We start from the raw sequence: 19,024 nt of genomic DNA, 5'->3' as shown, positions 1-19,024 counted from the left end.
TCCCCCCCCCCCCCCCCCACACACACATTCTCTCTCTCTCAAATATTTTTAAAAAATAATAAAATTATTTTCTCACCGTGGCCCACATCAGAATGGTTTAAAAGCTACTGCTTTTAACTGTTTTGCTTTTAAATTGTTTTGGTGTACTTTTAAAGTGTAACTTTTAAACATTTTTAAACTCTGAATATGACCCACAGTGAGAACATCATTTTACACAGTAAGCTAATACCACATATACACATTGTATCCCATATAGGTATGCTACACACAGTATGTACAATGTAGTGTGTATAATTACATGCATATGATATACATGTCCTATGTAGAATAGAGTATAATCGTACGATATACATGTACTATGTTGAATATAGTCGTACGATATACATGTACTATGTAGAATAGAGTATAATCCAGGTTCCCTGAAGCACTGCTTACCCTTACTTGTGATGCACTCTTTTCTTGTTGGTTTCACTTCTTTAAAATGCTGGTCGTGACCCACTCTTGATTTCATGGCCTATTCATGGATCATAAGTCACAGTTTATAAAATTCTTCATTTTTAAAACTGAAAACTAAAGACCAGAAATTTAATGGCTTAGTTTGCGTTGCCAAGGACGGGTAGAATTCACATTACTTTCTGAATAACCATATCCTGGAGTGGTTCTCCTGGCATTTTTCTGATCGTAAACAACAACAACCCCGCTCCGTCTGGTACCTGGCACAGCTTCCTTCCGTGCATCCCCCAAAGGTGTCATGTCTTTGTCTCCACAACAGTTGTATGAATGCCACTAAGTATAGGTGTTTTTCCTATTTTATGGAAGAGGAAAGTGAGCCAGAAAAATACTGAGACAGTTGTCGAAGAAGATTGAATTGTAACAGGATTGAAACCGCAGGACTCTGAAGTTCTTTCTAGCGTCCATTTGTACACTACTTCCCTTTTCACCCTTTGTCATCATGGACTAGCCCATCCTGGTTCAAGTTGATGTCGTTTTCGTGCTGTTTGCAGCAGTCCAAGCTGTCCCCATCCCCTCTGCTCTGTTTCCCGCAGTGTCAGCGGGCGGCAGCAAAGCCGGCTCCCTTCCCGGAAGCCTGCAGCGCTCCCGGAGCGACATCGATGTGAACGCCGCTGCGGGCGCCAAGGCGCAGCACGCTGCCGGGCAGGCCACGCCCGCCGGCCGCTTGGGTGCGGGTGCGCTGAACCCAGGCTCCTACGCCTCGCTGGGTAAGTGAGCTGACCCCGGGGTGCTGTGCACCGTCTCCTCCCTGGCCTCGGCGAAGGCGTGATGACAGCGATCCTGCAATCACTTCTTTTTCGTTCTCGCTAGTTAAGCACAGCCCGTATCTTCTAACGTGACTGTGTACTCAGAGCATAGTTCTACGGTATCTAAGCTGCCTTGTTTCTGCTGCTCCCTTTGTCGGCCTCCTAATCACCTGCGTCAGAGGCACACTTCTCGCTTCCATCGTTTGCCTGCAGAATGTTCGTAGGTGTGCGCGGCTGCCGCCCCCAGCCACTGCCTCCTTAGGGGGTTGGGGAGGGCACTGGCCCCAAGACTGGCTTCTGTGTCCGTACCACGTGACAGCCTGCTGGGGGTCTGGGGAGAATGCGAATCTTTATTGTAATCAGAGCTGACATAGGTACTCCCGAAGCTTTTTGGAGTCTGTTTGTTATGTTTATCAACTTTACTTTTTTTAGTTTAAGTAATCTTTACACCCAGCCTGGGGCTCAAACTCGTGACCCCAAGATTGAGAGCTGTGTGTTTTTCCAGCTGAGCCAGCCAGGCACCTCTGTGTTTTATCAGCTGATAAATGTTTGAGGCTGGTTATTCATATGGCTTATCGCTACTTGTGTGCTTCGTCTGTCTTCCTGGAGGATAGTACTGGTAGAGCACTAGGCCCGCAGGTCATGGAACACGGTAGGAAGTGCAGAGATACCAGGGTGAGTTGTAGTACACGATGCAGTTGGCCCAGCCAGAGTCAGGGACGAAGGGATAAGTTATTCAGTAAATAGGGTTAAGACACATGGTTTACAGTTTGGGGTAAAATTAGGTTAGAGACATTTTTCACACCATATAAAAATTTGTTCCAAATGACTATGGGGCGCCTGGGTGGCTTAGTCGGTTAAGTGTCTGACTTTCGCTTGGGTCATGATCTCGCGGTTCGTGGGTTCGAGCCCCGCGTCGGGCTCTGTGCTGACTGCCAGCTCAGAGCCTGGAGCCTGTTTCAGTCTGTGACTCCCTCTCTCTCTGACCCTCCCCTGCTCACGCTGTCTCTCTCTCTCTCCTAGAAATAAATAAAAACATTAAAAAAAAAAAATTTATTCCAAATGACTAAAACGTTGAAAAGCAACTTGATGAAACCGAAGTAGTTAATGTTCATCTCATCTCAGGTTGGGGAAGGAATTTCTAAGGATAAAAGCCAAATCCCATGGGGGAAAAGTCCCTCTGATTTAAATCTTAAGTGTGAAAGTATAAAATCAAGTGGCTGAAAACGGAAAGGGGAAAAAGTTTCATCACATACTACAAAAGAAGCTAAAGTGTCCACAAGTTATACAAGTCTGTGAGAAATAGATGACCTTATTTTTATAGAAAAATATTGTACACATATCAAGTAAAACATATATCAGAATTGCCCCCCCCCACACACACACACCAGAACACATGTTGAACCTTAGCTGGAATCAAACAAATGCAAATTGAAAGAGCTTTAAATGTGGTGAGAAAGTTAAGATTAGTGCCTACTGCTGATAAAGAATGTGGTTATAAAGTGCTGATGTGTGGGGCTCCTGGGTGGCTCAGTCGATTAAGCGTCTGACTTCGGCTCAGGTCATGATCTCACGGTTCGTGGGTTCAAGCCCTGCCTTGGGCTCTGTGCTGACAGCTCAGAGCCTGGAGCCTGCTTCAGATTCTGTGTCTTCCTCTCTCTCTGAACCTCCCCTGCTCACGCTGTCTCTCTCTCTCTCTCAGAAATAAATAAAACATTTAAAAAAAAGTGCTGATGTGAATTAAACATAGAATACTTTTTCTACGTGGCAATTTAGAAAGCTTTTCAATTCCTTTTTTGTTATTGAAATGTAATTGACATACATTGTTCTAGTTTCAGGTGTACATTGTATTGATTTAATGATTCCATACATTACTCAGTGGCCACCACAAGAAGTACAGTCACCATCCAATGTTATTACCATATTATTGACCTTGTGAAGCTTTTTTACAATGTTGAGAATTTTGATCCAGTAATCCTGTGTTTATAGATAATTTTTAAAAATTTTTTATGTCTTTATTTTGAGACAGATAGAGACAGAGAGTGAGTGCGAGAGGGGCAGAGAGAGAGGGAGACACAGAATCCAAAGCAGGCTCCAGGCTCTGAGCTGTCAGCACAGAGACCAACACGGAGCTCGAACTCACATACTGTGAGATCATGACCTGAGCCAAAGTCGGATGCTCAACCGACTGAGCCACCCACATGCCCCACAAGCGATATTTTCAACAAAGATCAAATGAATAGTACCAGTGTGATAATTCCATCATTTTATAAAATTATACATAGATAAATACACATGGGCTGGACAGAGATGTTACAAAAGATGTCAAGTGGGTCGTTTGGTGCTTTTAATTTTCATAAAACTTTTCTGTATTAGAAACATTACCTTGTTAGGAGTGCATATACTGAAGTATATGAAAATGAATCCTCTAAATACACTACATTAATAGAATAAAGGACAAAAGCCATGATTGTTTCAGTAGATGCAGAAAAGGCATTTGACAGAAACCAACACCTTTTTGTGAGAAAAGTAATGAACAAACTAGGAATAGAAGGGAAATTAGTGGATCTAATACAGAATATCGATGAAAAATCCACAGCCAACACCATACTTAATGTGAAAGACTGGGTACTTTCTCTCGAGATCAGCAGCAAGATGAGGATGCCCACCTGCCCTTCCTACAACATTACCGTGGGGGCTCCAGGTCATTAAGGCAAAAAAAGAAATAAGATGTATGCAGATTGGAAGGAAAGTAAAACTGTCTGTATTTGCAGAAAACATGATCTTATATAGAGAAAACCTTAAGGAACCCACAAAAAAAAAAAACCATGAGAGGTTAAAAATTAGTTCAGTGAGGTTGCAGAATAAAAGGCCAATGTACAAAAATCAGTTGTATTTCTAAATGCTAGCAATGAACAGTTTGAAATAATATCAATTGCCGTAGCATTAAAGAATAAAATACTTAAGAATTAATATAACAAAAGAAATGTAAGACTTCTCTAGGAAAAACCTCTCCTGTGTTTCTTCTTAACATTCACATTCATAATACTGCCGACATCGGATGTATGGGTTTTCCACACCAAAGAGCTCTCCTACGCCAGCTGGGTATCCTACATTTCAGTTCAGTTCTGATACTAACTATAATAAGCGCAAACCTCACAGGCTGAGGGCTCAGTCCCATAGGATTGCCCCATCTGCCCCACCCCAACACTTAAGACATCACTGGCAAATGCAGGTTGTCACCCCTGCTTCTGACCAAACCAGCTATAAAGCAGAGAATCCGTAACCTCCTCAGGTTCAATTAATTTGCAAGCCTGACACAAAACTCAAGGAAGACATCTACTTACTACATTACTGGTTTGTTACAAAGGACTTGTAAAGGATGTGGATGGGCAGCCAGATGAAGAAATACACGGGGCCAGGTCCAGAAGGGTCCTTAGCCCAAGAGCTTCTGTCCCCACGGAGTTACAGTGTGCCACCCTCCTGGTACATTCACCAACCCAGAAAGTGTCTGAACCTTCTACTTCAGGGGTTTTTAGAGAGGCTTCATCACGTAGGATGATCGTTCATTAATTCAGTCTTAGCTTTTCTCCCCTTCCCAGAAGAGGGAGAGTGGGGCTAAAAACCTTCAAACCTCAAATAATGGCTTCGTCTTTCTGGTGACTAGACTCCATTCTGAAGCTCTCCAGGAGCCCACCTACCAGGAATCACCTCAATTGAACAAAAAACATTTCTATCACCCAGGAAATTACAGGGGTCTTATGTCAAGGTATCTGCCAGGCACCAGGGTCAAAAACCAAATATTAGAACAAGAGATCCCCCAGTGTTCTTACAATTTAGGAAATTGTAAGGTTCTTAGAATCTCTGTCTCAGGAACCAGGAGGGAGAGAACCAAGGGCAACATTTTATATATATATTTATTTTCACACCTGTTGACTGAAAACTATAACCTATGATTTAAAAAAATTAAAGAAGATGTAAATTGGTGGGAATACCCCCAGGTTCTCTAAAGACTTAATATTGTTAAGATAGCAAATTCACCTACAGACTCCATAGAACCCCTGTCAAAAGTCCAGGTACCTTTCGGAAGAAATAAGCAGATCCTAAAATCCATATGATAATGCCAGGGATCAAAATAGATGAAACAGTTTTGAGAACAACCTTGAAAAAGTTGGTGGACTCCCACTTCCCAGTTTCAAAACTTAAAGACTAAAGTAATCAGGCCTCCATAGTACTGGCATAAGGATACACACATAGACCAGTGTAATGGAGTTGAGGGGCCAGAAATAAACCAGTATATTTATGATCAGTTGATTTTTTTCACAAGGATGCCAAGACCATTCAGTGGGGAAAGAATTCTTTTCTACAAATGGTGCTGAAACAACTGGATAGCCACTTGCCAAGGAATGAACTTGGATCCCTACCTCACACCATATCCAGAAAGTTAACTCAGAATGGATCAAAGACCCAAATGTAAGAGCTAAAACTATGAAACTCTTGGAAGAAAACATACGTGTAAATTTTTGTAACTTTGGATTAAGTAATGTTTTCTCACAAACTACCCCAGACACACAAGCAACCTAAGGAAGGATAGATAAATTGGGCTTCATCAAAATTTAAAACTTTTGTGCTTCAAAGGGCCCCATCAAGGAAGTGAAAAGAAAGCATAGAGAAAGAGGGTGAACATTTGCAAATTGCATATCTGATATTAGGGACTTCTATCCCAATTATATGAAGAACTCTTACAAGAAAATATTTGCAAGCCACACAGCTGATATTAGGGATTTCTATCCCCATTACATGAAGAACTCTTACAGCTCAGTAACAAAAAGAATTCCATTTAAAAGCAGGCAAAAGATCTGAATAGACATTTCTCTAAAGACAATATGCAAACCGCCAGTAAGTGCATGATAAGATGCCCACCATCATTAGTCATTAGGAAACTACAAATCAGAAGCCCAGTAAGATGTCACTTCATGTCCATGAGGATAGCTGTTACCAAAAAGATGGACAGTAACAAATGCTGGTGAGGATGTGGAGCAATTAGAACCCTTGGGCAGTGCCGGTTAGGGCGTAAAAACCGTGGGGTTGCCATGACAACGGTTTGGGAGTTTCTTAAGATGTGAAACAGTTTCGGTGTGACTTAGCCATCCCACTCCTTGCTGTATACCCAAGGTAATACGAAATTATGTTCTCATAAAAATATACATGAATGTTCGTGGCAACATAGTAGCCATGGAAACAACCCAAATGTCCATCAACTGGTCAATTGTGAAATAGATGTGTCCGTACAGTGGAATGGAATGGTATTTAGCCATAAAAAGGACTACTTTACCTAGAAGTACTCCTACAAGCTTCAGGATGGGTGAATCTTGAAAGCCTTATGAAATCAGACACAGACATTTTCTCTTTGGTTCCATTTACGTGAAATGTCTAGAATATGTGAACCCTCGGAATTAGAAAGTAAATTAGTAGTTGCCAGAGGCTGAGAGGCATGGGTATTTGGGAGTGATTCCTAATAGGTGCAAGATTTCCTTTAGGGTGATGAAAACTTTAGCGAATTAGTGATGAGGGTAGTGCAACCTTGTTAATACACTAAAAATACTGAATTGTATACTATAAAAAGGTGAATTTTATGGTACAGGAATTATATCTTACCTTTTTAAGTGGGGAAAACACTGGAGAACAAATATAAAACCTATTTATCTGGAGTCTTAAAAATGTGATATTTAATATCTATTATTTTTATTAGGAAAAAATACAGTATTTGAAATATTTTAATATCAACTAGGAAGGCAATTTGTAACAACTTTTTTTTTCCATAAGAAAGTCTGTAATAGTGCTGTGAGGTTGACTTGGTTTATCTTGGTTCTTTGAGGTTTGAATTGCACATTTACTTTATTACAGAAGGGAAACGTGTCCCTCTGTCCTCTTTATCTGGCTCAGGTTTATACTTAGAGACAGTGAGCTACTTGCCTGTGGCTCTTTCCAGGGATAATGGATTTTCTCCTTCCCCTCTCTCTCTCTCTCTTTTCTATTTCTCTGTTCTTTCCTTCCTTCCTTCCTTTCTCTCCTCCTTTTCCTCCACCTCTCCCTCCTTCCTCCCACCCCCCATCTGCCTCTCTCCTTTTCCCTTCCTCCTCTCCCCATCCACCATCACCACCGGCTTTCGTATACACATGTGACTGTATACTCTGTTTTCTTCTGCTTTGAGCCTTGCTTGTCATGACTGAACATTTTTGGATCAGAGGAAGTGTTCCATTGTTTTTCAAGCAAACACTTAATAAGCACTTGGGTTTTGCCAGGCACCCAACTTGGTACAAGAGATCCAGAAATAGGGGCGCCTGGGTGGCCCAGTCAGTTAAGCGTCTGACTTCAGGTCATGATCTCACGGTTTGTGGGTTTGAGCCCCGTGTCGGGTTCTGTGCTTGCAGCTCAGAGCCTGGAGCCTGTTTTAGATTCTGTGTCTCCTTCTCTCTCTGCCCCTACCCGGCTCATGCTCTGTCTCTCTCTGTTTCAAAAATAAACTATTAAAAAATTTTTTTAAAAAATCCAGAAATACATGCTTCTGTACTCAAGAATCTGTCAGTGTAGTGGTAGATTGCTAAAGGATGAGCAGTTAAAAGCTTGTTGTGTTTTATGCGTTTAAAATTTAAAGTCCCAGTGAGGCATCAGACTGGAGGTGTTGAGAAGCCGTAGTGGTATATTGACAGGATATTCAGTGGCATTGAGATACTCTGGTACGGAACTCAGGAGAGAGATCTGTGCTTGAGATTAGAGACTGTTCTTACTATAATCTTCCAATGTTAAGCAGTACATTCCTTAACGCAGTTGCCACTGGGTTTTTTCTTCCACTTAAGTGCTCAATCCTTTGGGAACAGGGATACCATGAGTGTTTGATTTCAAGAAACTCAGAAGACCAAAGGAGGAGGTTTGCCTGATGATGTTAAGGGCCTCAGGTTGGGAAATAAGCCTCACTAACTTCTCTTTGGGCCAATGAAGATTAAATTCATTACCGATTGTTTTTTTTTTTTTCTTTACCTCACATGGGAATCTCATCTTATTTAAATCTCCTAGTATGTTTTATTTGAAACACACACACACACACACACACACACACACACACACGTCTGTGTATATGCCCGTGCTATGAATTGTTTTAAAAATAATGTTTCTAGGGATAGTAAACTTACTGTTTTCTAATATGCTAAGTTTCCCTTTGTTCTTTGCTTGCCCTTTCATCAAAGAGGATACTTCTGACAAGATGGATGGTAAGAACTTCCTTTTCTAATTCTACTAAAGATTTTTTGGCCCTTGGATTCTATATAATATCTTCATTCACTTAATTTCTGAAAATAGTCTGTTTATTTAGCAGCAGTTATGATATAAAGATGGCTACATAATTCTCTGAATTTGGGGTTAGGCATATTCATTTTTGGGTTTTGCAGTCTACTCAAGTACTAGGTTATTGTTTGTTGTAAGTGAAATCAGTTACCTTAAATGTTTTTACCTTAGCTCATAGAGCTATTCTTGATTTCCTAAGTCTTTCTCTGAAATAGAGTCAGATTCAGAAAAATGGAAAGGAATCCCCTAAGTCATTTGATTCAAGTCTGTAGTTTCTTGACTCTGATACAGAGAGATAAATGATGTATTTACAGGCTCATACGGCTATGTGTGAAAACAAAATGCAAGTCACAGATGCTGTCTTTTTAAGAGTGACTTTTAACATTTAACCAGAACTCAACTTTCTTTATAAGTTTCGCCTTTTTAATTTCAGTATTCAAGTGAATATAGTTTATCTATAGTTGCTTGGTTCAGCATGGTATTTTTTATCTGTTTGGTATTTTTGTATGATACTACACAGCATATTATCCACATTTCCCCTTTGCTTTGTCAGATATCATAATGTTGTCTAGGAATTTGAGCTTTTAAGAACGTTAAGAAGATACTGAATCTGTAAATCTTAGTGTTAGATTGAGGAAAAATGGAAAACTATGGTTTTCTGTCAATTACTACATAAACTCAAATCGATTTAACTTCCATTCCAATGAAATGCAAGATTTATTTAATCGCGGGTTGGGTACATGATCGTTACTTACACGGTCTCTGTGCTCCTCTCTATATTTAAAGTATTTCATAAATTAAAATTAATGAAATGCAAGCCCACCAAGAGATAGTTTCTGTATTTTAAACCCTTCAGTACACAATTTCTCACACTGAAATTGTGCGTGCTTACATTATTCTCACCTTCCAGATTAAAATATTTTCTCGTTTGGGTCAGAAACGTAAACCTGCTTGAAGACGACTCTGTGTCACATGATGTGTTATTGTTATTCTCAGTGATATTCAAGCCTATGTTTAAAAAATCTGTATATACACGTACAGAGTTATATTGATTACTGCCCTTTAGGAGTATTGAGTTATGATATTTTTACTTGTTCATTTTTGCTACTTTTCCTTTTCATCCTAGGGAGTGTATATAAATGGGTAAAGAGCTGGTGGACTGATAAGCATCGTAATGCTCTGATGAAAACAGTGGGTTACTGAGGCCTGAGCTGTGGATTTGGCTCTCATGTTCATCCATTGTTCTCGTTCTTTTATGGACAGCTTTTAGAAAATGCACAGAACGTATTTTTATTCTATAAAAATCTTCATTTCAAAGAAAGCAGTGACAGGACTGCATCTTTCTTAAGTGACTAATTTCTATAATTTTCTTCACCATTTCAAATTTTGAGTATGAAGTGTAGCAGGTGTAAGTGTCTGGAGGGTTTGGCCGTTCTCATGTGTCTGGCTTCACCCTTCTCTTGTGCTATGCCACTACGTGACCTCAAATTTTGTTTTCTCTCAAACTGAACGTTTTAACTTAAGGCTGTCAGACTAGATGCTATTTTTTTTTCACTCTTTCATTTTAGCCTGGGGTGGGAGGTACGTGTAGATCTTAAACATCAGCGCTGGCAGAATTTGTTGAAATGTTATTGTTTTATTTCTCTTATTTAGGAGCAACATCTGAAGATGGTAAGAGTCAAACATTTTGTTAGTAACACCAATACCTCTACATTAATATTTTCATTAGTAGGAATTAAATATCACAAACTAAAATAGGCTAATTTGCAAAAGTGTATCATTCGATGGCCATAATAACTTCTCCATTTTATGTTTGGTTGTGCTAGTTACAGATGTGAATTTTTTCTTTACTTCTTCATCTTGAGTTGTGCTTTGTATCTTGGATCATCTCATGCTGGAAAAAACATAATTGCTTAACAAATGTTTAGTAATATCTAGTATAAAGTTAAATAGTTTCTTTTTTTTCAGCAGCATCACTAATGTTTTTAATTTTGTGTTTTTGTTTTTTAATTTATGCAAATTTACTTATACTTGGGGGGGGCATGCTCCATTGCTTTCTCATGAGGGGCTAAGTGCATTTATTCAGTCCCCTTTTAAGTGTGTCTTTGATTTACAATCAGTGGAAAGTTGCACATATGATTTGAAGCTAGGCTTACAAAAACTTAGATACATCACTTTATTTTACTTTAAGAAAACAATTGTTTATTGCTTTTGAATTTGTAGAAAGGAAAAAAATCAGTTTTTCAATTTATACTGCCTGAAGGCTGTCTTGTAAACCTCTGATTTTGAAACACACCTTTCTTCTCCTAAGTTTTACATGGATAACCTTTTCTTGTGATACAAAACCAAGTATATTTAACATTTTTTGGTCTCATAGTTACTCTGATGTATTTGAAATATTTTCATATTTTAAATGAGAGGACTCTCTAAAAATGGTTTCTGGCACTTTAGCATTGTAATTTATAATGATAGTATCAGAAATACTTATTCTGATTTCCTTGTTATTTTGGATAAATTCTCCATTTCAAGAATTATAATTTTGTCTTTCTGTTTTACTTCTTAGTCGGGAGAACATTGTATTTACTTTAAACAGATTCTGTTAAAGGGTGGAAGGTCTAGGCTTATTAAGGGCCTTGAAGAATTGAGAGAATGCTAGAACTCAGCACCTAGACTTCTGGCTTTGCTTGTGTTTATTCCCGGCTTTTAATCACTCTCTTATCTTCCCTCACTCAGGTCTTAATTTTGTCATTTTCCTTCATTTATTTATTTTTTCTACTTAACATGACCGTACCAGGCTAGCTAGTATAGTGAGTGCCCTACAAATTGTACCTTTTAACTTCAAAGGATTGTGAGCCCTTCTTTATGATTGTTTTTGGTATCGGTTCAGATTTGATCGTGGTGGAGACTGAGAACACCAAAGTACCTACTAGTAATATGTTTTTGTTTTTACTAATGACACTTAGGTACTTTGAGAAATGTGATCTCCTTTGGTTCAAGAGCTCTAGAAATAGATGTTTGTGGCTTGGTTTTTTGCTGGGGTTGAGGCAGTGCTAGAGGAACAGGGAGTGCCACCAGGAGGTGGGCAGAGAAACACTCAGGAAAGTGCCAGCTCTCATGTGATAGGTGTTTCCTCAGATCATTTTATAAATGAAATTGGCTGGGGGAAGAAAATATCTCTATGTATCTCTCTGTAGTAATCTGATGTTTAGCACAGGATAGAAATATTAAATATTTTACTTAATCTCTTCTTGCAAATCCCTTTTAGAACCGTATTTTCAGTCAAAAGAATTGTTCGGTTGTTGGTCCTAAGAATAGGCTTCTATTTAGTCTGTATTTCAGAATAAACTAAATTTCATAGAAGTTGAAATTTCAGAATTGGAACTGCCAGTTAGGGACCAAGTGGCACGCCTGTGGAGAATACCTGAATTGTCACTCTCCTGGACTAAGACTAGCAAACTAAGAAAGGAAATCGTTTAGTCTGACCTTATTTGTACCCTTGAACAAGAGTTAGCTTATGGTGCAGTGCATAAAAAGGAGTATGTATTTTAAAAAGTTTAAGGGAAATATAACCTGTCAGTGATGGTTACATTATTTCAGAATTTAACCATACTTGAAAAACACACCCAATCAGAAAATTATAGTGAGGTGTTTTTTTTCCTCATTACTACATATTATTACAAAACATCTTTATTTACATAAATAATTTCATTCCCCAGGCCGGGTGAGAGCAAAGCTTTCGGCGCCGCTTGCGGGCATGGGAAATGCCAAGACAGATTCTCGAGGGAGAAGCCGAACAAAGATGGTGTCTCAGTCTCAGCGTACGTATTGCCTCTGAATTCTCCTGGGTGTGTGCTGCCGCAAGGGAATGTGTTGCTTGTATATGACCGTAGTAGGAGATTGACCAGTGGATAAAGACAAAGCTGACTTCCAAAAAGACAAGCCACATACTGAGTTCTCGTTCTGTACTTTAGGTTCATCATCACCTGACAAAAATGAAGGTATTTTTTTTTCAATGTTTTGGATCAGTTGTTGTGCATGTTTTGGAATTTTTTTCAGTGGGTGTTGTCTTGTCTCTGGTGTGTTCCTAGGACTGCATCATTGATATCCGCCACTTAGAAAGAAAGTACCTCATCTGCTGTACACACTTTTGCATGGAGATATTTTAAATAGCACAAAACTCTTAGCATTAAGGTTTTCACGGTCTACGCAAACTTGCAAATGTAGAAAATTGTGCTTTTTAGAGGCAAAAGAATCGCCATAGGTCACTGTCTAATCTGGTTGCATCTAGCTCATGCTGTTCAAGGACAGATGCGTGTGTCTTCAAACTCTCCCCAAAATCTCGTAGAACACAGTTAGCATTTTGGGCAGGTGTATACTGCCTCCTAGTGAGGACACATAAATTGAAACGTCCAGTTCTATATTCCTTGTTAAATTTGAGATCTATAGTCTTACTATTTCATTGGAAGCTGAGTTCCTCACAAGCACAATTATTAAAAAGCACAATTTTGAGGTCTAGGTAAAAATGAATGATTCATTTCTTCTACATGTTCCTGAGTACATTTATGGCATTATTAATTTAAAAGAGTTTGTTCCTATTCTTTCTTTATCAAGAGATTTTCATTCACACTTAGCTCTAAAAACAGAAATTTTTTTTCCAGGGGAATAATTTGGGGGTTATTATACGTAGTTGGCCATTTTGAAAAGAAATATCTTTAACTATCTTCCACGGTGGTTTAGGCAATTTATCAAGATACAGATGCTCTATTTGTCTGTTTTCTTTTTTGATTCCCAAATCCTGGAATCCAGGGAAAGAGCTGTGGTGGAGGGGGCCAGGCGGTGATTACAAAGGTCCTACCAGCAGGTTCTCCTTTCCTCCTCTTTCCAGAGTCAAAAAATCCAGGCAGAGAAATGATGGGAACATTCAACAAGAGTCCTAAAAATAAGGAAATGTTTGGTAAAATTGGTTTGCAATTTGAGGATTATTTATAAATGGGAAAAATGGCAAATGCCCTCTGGGTAAGGGCTCTTCTCCCAGCCCAATTAGGAATAAATCAGACCACATTCTTCCCTGATCTTCTGTATTTTTTTTTCTGGATTTTGAGAGTAATTTTTTTTAAGTTTATTTATTTATTTTGAGAGACAGAAACAGCATGAGTGGGGGACCAGAGAGAAAGGGAAAGGCAAAATCCCAAGCAGGCTCCAAGTTGTCAGCACAGAGCGTGATTTGGGGCTTGAACCCACAAAGCCCTGAGATCATGACCTAAGCCGAAACCAAGAGTCAGATGCTTAACGGACTGAGCCAGCCTGGAGCCCTGAGAGTGATTTTTTAAGTACCTCGATCTTTACCAGTTGTAGCGTAGCAGCTCAGGGCTTCATACCTCCACGTGTAGCGTCAGCGTCTGGGAGTGAGTTAGAAAGCCATAGCCCCATATGCCACCACACATCTCCTGGGTTCAGGCTTTTTAACCAGATCACCAAGTGATTTGTAAAGTCTGAGAAGTGTCCGACTTCGGTCATGAACTCTCAAGCCATATTGCCCATGTTTGAATCCTGGCTCTTCCAGGTTATTTAAACTTGCTCTGTTTCCATATATTTCTCTATAAAATAAAGACGATAATCTCAGAGGATTGCAGTGATTAAATGGTATAGTGGATTTAATCTCCTTGAAGACCATACCTGGGCCCAGAATACACACTATATATTTCAGCTGATAAAATTGCCCTCCGTGTCACTATTCACCTAATGTCAACTGGATTTTAAACTCCTGTTGTGTACTTTTGTACCTTGTTATTTTTCTGACCTTCAGGAAACAAAGAAATAAAGATGTTAGGAAATTTAAAGCATAAAGAAGAATAAAGATAGCCAACTGTCTTTAGTATCTTAAGGATAAAATTTAATTTGATGTGAGCTGTTTAGTTCTTTTCTAAAGTAATACCAAGATTGAACTTGTGGAGCAAAGATTCAAAGTGCTTTGTGTATGGTTTTCTAATATGTTAAGGACCTCCCTCTTAAAGGTCAATTGTAATTACTGATCACTTCAGTAGGATATAGAATAATTATTTTACACTTGGTTTTTCACTTTGAAACCCAGTCTACAATACTTAAAATCCTCTCCTGAAGTAAGAGAACATAACGATAGGCTTTTTAGACCTGGTAGGATTTTAAGATCGAAGACTTTCTCACTGTAAAATCACTTGGGTTTTAAATCATATTGGAGAGGTTTTTGTTTTCTTGCTTGCTTATTTGTCTCAATGACTGTATACTCCATTCTAGATTCTTTTGAAAAGAGAAATTGTGGCCCTGTATGATTTGACGCAAGTTTCTTTACAACGTTGTTTGCACAGAAATACTGCTGTGACCTCCATCTTCACTTTGTCATGAAGTAAATCATTAGAGTTTGCCGGGTCTTTCCAAATTTTTATATTACCATTTAGGGGGGAAAAAAAAAAAACCTTGGGTCAGAGCAGGTGTGTTCTGATGACTAATCAAAATAAATAAAAGCAGACCCAATGGAGAGATTTCCAGGTTTTTATTTACGTAAGGATGGTGTCTTTGGTTCTTGTCGGTAGTGACTGGTTGTGTACAAATGGCTACACAGCCTGTCAGAAGCTCCGTCTCCTCGCCCCAAGCCCCTGCTGTTTGTTTTCGTTTTTATTTTCTGTGCATCTGGAAGAAAAAAGTGTAGCTTTTTTGTGCAAGCTTTCTTCAGCCAGAAGATGTTGTAATTCTTTTTAACTTTAGTTTTAAATTAAATGTTTAAATGATAAAAAGTTAAACATTTAATTATTATTGAGATTAGAGGCTATTCGCAGAAGAAAAGCTGAATAATTAACATTTTACTTTGCACCTTCACTTCATCTGCTTTGTACATGAGTGTCTGATTTCAGCTGCAGAAGCTACTAAATGTACTGCTTTTGTTACAGACATCTGTGGCTTAAGGAGTTTTCTTTTGAAGTTTGCTTTTTATGCTTTAGGGCTTTTTTATTTTCTAAGAACTGACTACAGCTTAGTCACCTGCCATTCATTTTAAATCTGCCCCTTGCCTCTTCCTGGATGATAACCCTTGCCCTAATTCTGCCTTTACACTTGTTCAGGGTCACAGTCTGCTAATGCCATTGGTGGTAAGAACCTGTAGACTTTGTGTGCGTCTGTTGTTTGACCACCGATTTTCATTATCGAGAATGGGTCTATTCAGCAGAAACTCTCAGCATAATAGTCCACTGTGGTGTAACCACATTGGGGCAAAAATTGCCAGCTATCTTTGGCTTGTCTTTATTACCCAAACCTTGAATTGTGGAAAATTTCCAAGTGGATCCCACAGGTTTTGACATGAAGCAAAGGAGCTTTAGTAATGCCTTGAAAATACCTTGTAAAAAGTATAAAATGGTAGTTTGAAAATTTCAGGTAGCATGAGAGACATGCTTCTACTTCCAGGTTTTGTAGATGAGGGTATTTTCTAGTAGCGTGCTGCTCGCATGCTCACCAGGCTCTTTTTCATCAGCTCACTGGTTTTCTTAGCAGAAGCATTAGCCTTGGTAGTTCTTGGCTGGGGAAAAGAGCCTTGGTATTTTCCTCTAAGTATAGATAACTCCAAAATGAGTCATAGGCATTGGAATTATCACACTGTTGGCTGGGGTTTGGATTTAGTGGAGAAGAGAGGCCAATGACAAAAGCAAAACAAACTGCCAATTCTATTTTCTAGGAGAGGGTATGAATGAACTTAAGTAGAGAATGAGCTTGCGTAATCCAGACCAGGTGGAGTGGTTACTGTGCGGCAGCACTGCATGTTTCCTCTTTGCTGAATAGACCCACATTTCAAGAAGTTCTCCGGTCTACCGACACCTTCACCCCTTAAATTTATATTAGTTTTAACAGAATACCATATTGTATGTGTTCATTCAGTTCATTATTGATACCTTTTATATTGTTGCAAGTGTTCCCATAAAATGTCCCATTGGCTTATCTTGCATTGTGAGTTTGTGGCATGTTGGGTGTTTGGATGTTTCGGTGTGTATGTTTAGTTTAGATACTGCATGGAGAAAACAGGTGCCTTGTGGGTATCCTTAAGGTTATAACTGACAAAAACCCGATTTGAAGATACTTCACCTGAAACACCAAGAAATAATTCAAACGAGCCATTGTTTTAAAGTAAAGTTGAATAATTTCCCTGTAATAACTTAGATTCCTTCTATTCAAATAAATTATTAATTTCTTTGGAAACACTGCTTTTATACAGTATCGCTATAACCAGTGGAAGGTAATTTTAACTTTGTGTGCTGGTAAAGTTTATGAATTAAACATGAATTTAAATTGTATTCGGCAAGACCATGCCGAGAAAACTACGGTGGAGGCCACAGGTCAGCAGCCCCAGGACGATATGCAGCCCGCCTCCATTCATCTATTATTTGGGCGACACGACATGATAGAATGAGGAAGTTTCAGAGTTTTAATTTTTTGTTTTGTTTTGGTTTTTTGTTTTTACAAACCCTAAATCCTGGCCAGTATTCCCACAAAACAGAACTGGCTGGGACTGAAAAGTCACCACTCCCTACCTTATGCTCAGTGCTCCTCCTTCATAAACACCTCCTGCTTGACCACACTGGCATTTGAGTCTTTAGTTTTTGCTCTGTAGAAATGAAGTAAGGTTGTACAGGGTGAGCAGTGACTGCCTGGTGGTGAAGAGAGGTGATGCCCAACATAGGAGGAAAGTTGCTCTCATTTCTTTAAGTGCAAGTTCAACTTTTCTGTAATGCTACCATTCAGAACATAGAGTTAAATTCCATCTTGGAGTTTACCGAGCTTGTTTTCCCATTCAGTACAGACGTAAAATGTTCTGATTGAACGGGAGCCCACCTCCTTAAACGTTAACCCATGCAATTCTAGTTGAAAACCATGTTAGCTTTTTCTTACTCCTTGCTCCAGTCTCTGAGATTTTGTCCAGCTCCCTCTTTTCCCCTGACCACGTGTCTTCTGCCTTCCAAGACTGAAAATCACTAGTTGGGAAAGCATCTGCCTTCTCTGACATTTGCGTGTAGTTCTCGTCTCCTCTCAGTACTTCTGCTGAGTAGAAGTACTCCATCCTAGATGTGGCCACCCAAGTCCCCGTTACTGTTTGAAGGCAAAAAACAAGTTTCTGTTTCATCTAGCCCAATATTATAAACCCTCAAAATTCAATTTTGTAAAAATTAAAGGTATACATAGTAGCAAGATAATTTTGTTATACCCATTCAGAGCATCTCAGAGAGACCAACCGTTTTAACAGGAAGCAAATTTTTATTTTCACAAAAAATAGCAATAATGTAATGATTAGTTTTGTTCCTTGTAAATATATAGCTTTAATATATAGCTGGTATGAAACGTACCATCAGATAACTTATTTTTTTGGAAATCCTCTACACTATTTGTGTTCTGAAACAGACTATTATTATGTCGCCCTTATTAAACATAGCATCTTACACCCCCCAAAACTGGCCATATATTTTATATGATTTACCCCCCAGTCCTAGTGTACCTTTTTTATTTTTTTCCAGGTTACGATTCTATGCACATGTCTTCCTCAGCCCGTTTCCTTTGAACTTAGAACTTCCCATACTATCCCAGTTTTCTCAGATGTACTTCTTGAATTTTTGTCCTTTTAGCAAGCTCTCTTAGAATTCACATCTTAACATTTGCATGTGTGTTTGGTGTCCAGCTGGCAGCCGGTCCGGGTCTCCGGGAAGAGTTCTGACCACGACAGCCCTCTCCACTGTGAGCTCTGGCGTTCAGAGAGTCTTGGTCAATTCCGCCTCGGCGCCGAAGAGAAGCAAGATACCACGGAGCCAGGGCTGTAGCAGAGAGGCGAGTCCCTCTAGGCTGTCCGTGGGTAAGGCCCACTTTGTGAGACGGGGGACCTCTTCTTTTGTATTGCAGGGTTGGGTAGCTTCGAAGACTTCAGATGGGCGCTTAGAAGCTAGAAGAAAACAACTTAGAATTTAAGGACAATTTAAATACAGGTTGTAAATTGATTTAGGTATCTTACCTTGGAAGTATAATTTTAAAGTATAGTTTAAACCTTTTGATTTGCAGCCTATTTATATTTGCAAAATACTATTCTACCCTTCTGATACAAACTGGAGGGCTGTATTCAGATTTACCTGCAGTCCTTATCAAGAGTGATCTCTTCTCAGCTTTCATAAGACTTAAGTTACTGATCAGTTTTTGAGAAAGAAAAATATAACTAACGTATCAAAAATGCAAATTCTGTCTTTTGTTCCCTCCCTTTCTGTGCGGCTGTCTGTCTGTACCAGCCCGAAGCAGTCGCATTCCTCGACCAAGTGTGAGTCAAGGGTGCAGCCGGGAAGCCAGTCGGGAGAGCAGCCGGGACACCAGTCCTGTTCGTTCTTTCCAGCCCCTCGGTAAGCATGTGGACAGGCATCGGTGCC

The 19,024-nt window shown here is 39.3% G+C and overlaps 1 protein-coding gene across 12 annotated transcripts in view; it reads left to right on the top strand.

Annotated features, from left to right (window-relative positions):
- CLASP2 (cytoplasmic linker associated protein 2) overlaps positions 1 to 19,024 on the top strand; it is a 166,886-nt gene that overhangs the window by 82,543 nt on the left and 65,319 nt on the right. For 8 of the 12 annotated variants that reach the window (XM_077754285.1, XM_077754288.1, XM_077754287.1 and 5 more), the window contains 6 exons: positions 1,047 to 1,220; positions 8,507 to 8,530; positions 10,257 to 10,274; positions 12,320 to 12,421; positions 18,295 to 18,465; positions 18,890 to 18,997. In XM_077754285.1, the coding sequence (XP_077610411.1) occupies positions 1,047 to 1,220; positions 8,507 to 8,530; positions 10,257 to 10,274; positions 12,320 to 12,421; positions 18,295 to 18,465; positions 18,890 to 18,997 (597 nt within the window). The remainder of the gene's footprint in view (positions 1 to 1,046; positions 1,221 to 8,506; positions 8,531 to 10,256; positions 10,275 to 12,319; positions 12,422 to 18,294; positions 18,466 to 18,889; positions 18,998 to 19,024) is intronic. The other 4 variants (XM_077754289.1, XM_077754291.1, XM_077754297.1 and 1 more) reach the window with 1 other exon arrangement.

This window comes from Crocuta crocuta, unplaced genomic scaffold (assembly GCF_008692635.1).
Source record: "Crocuta crocuta isolate KB4526 unplaced genomic scaffold, BGI_CrCroc_1.0 scaffold70, whole genome shotgun sequence".
NCBI lineage: Eukaryota > Metazoa > Chordata > Mammalia > Carnivora > Hyaenidae > Crocuta > Crocuta crocuta.
This window is presented reverse-complemented; position numbering and strand designations above follow the sequence as displayed.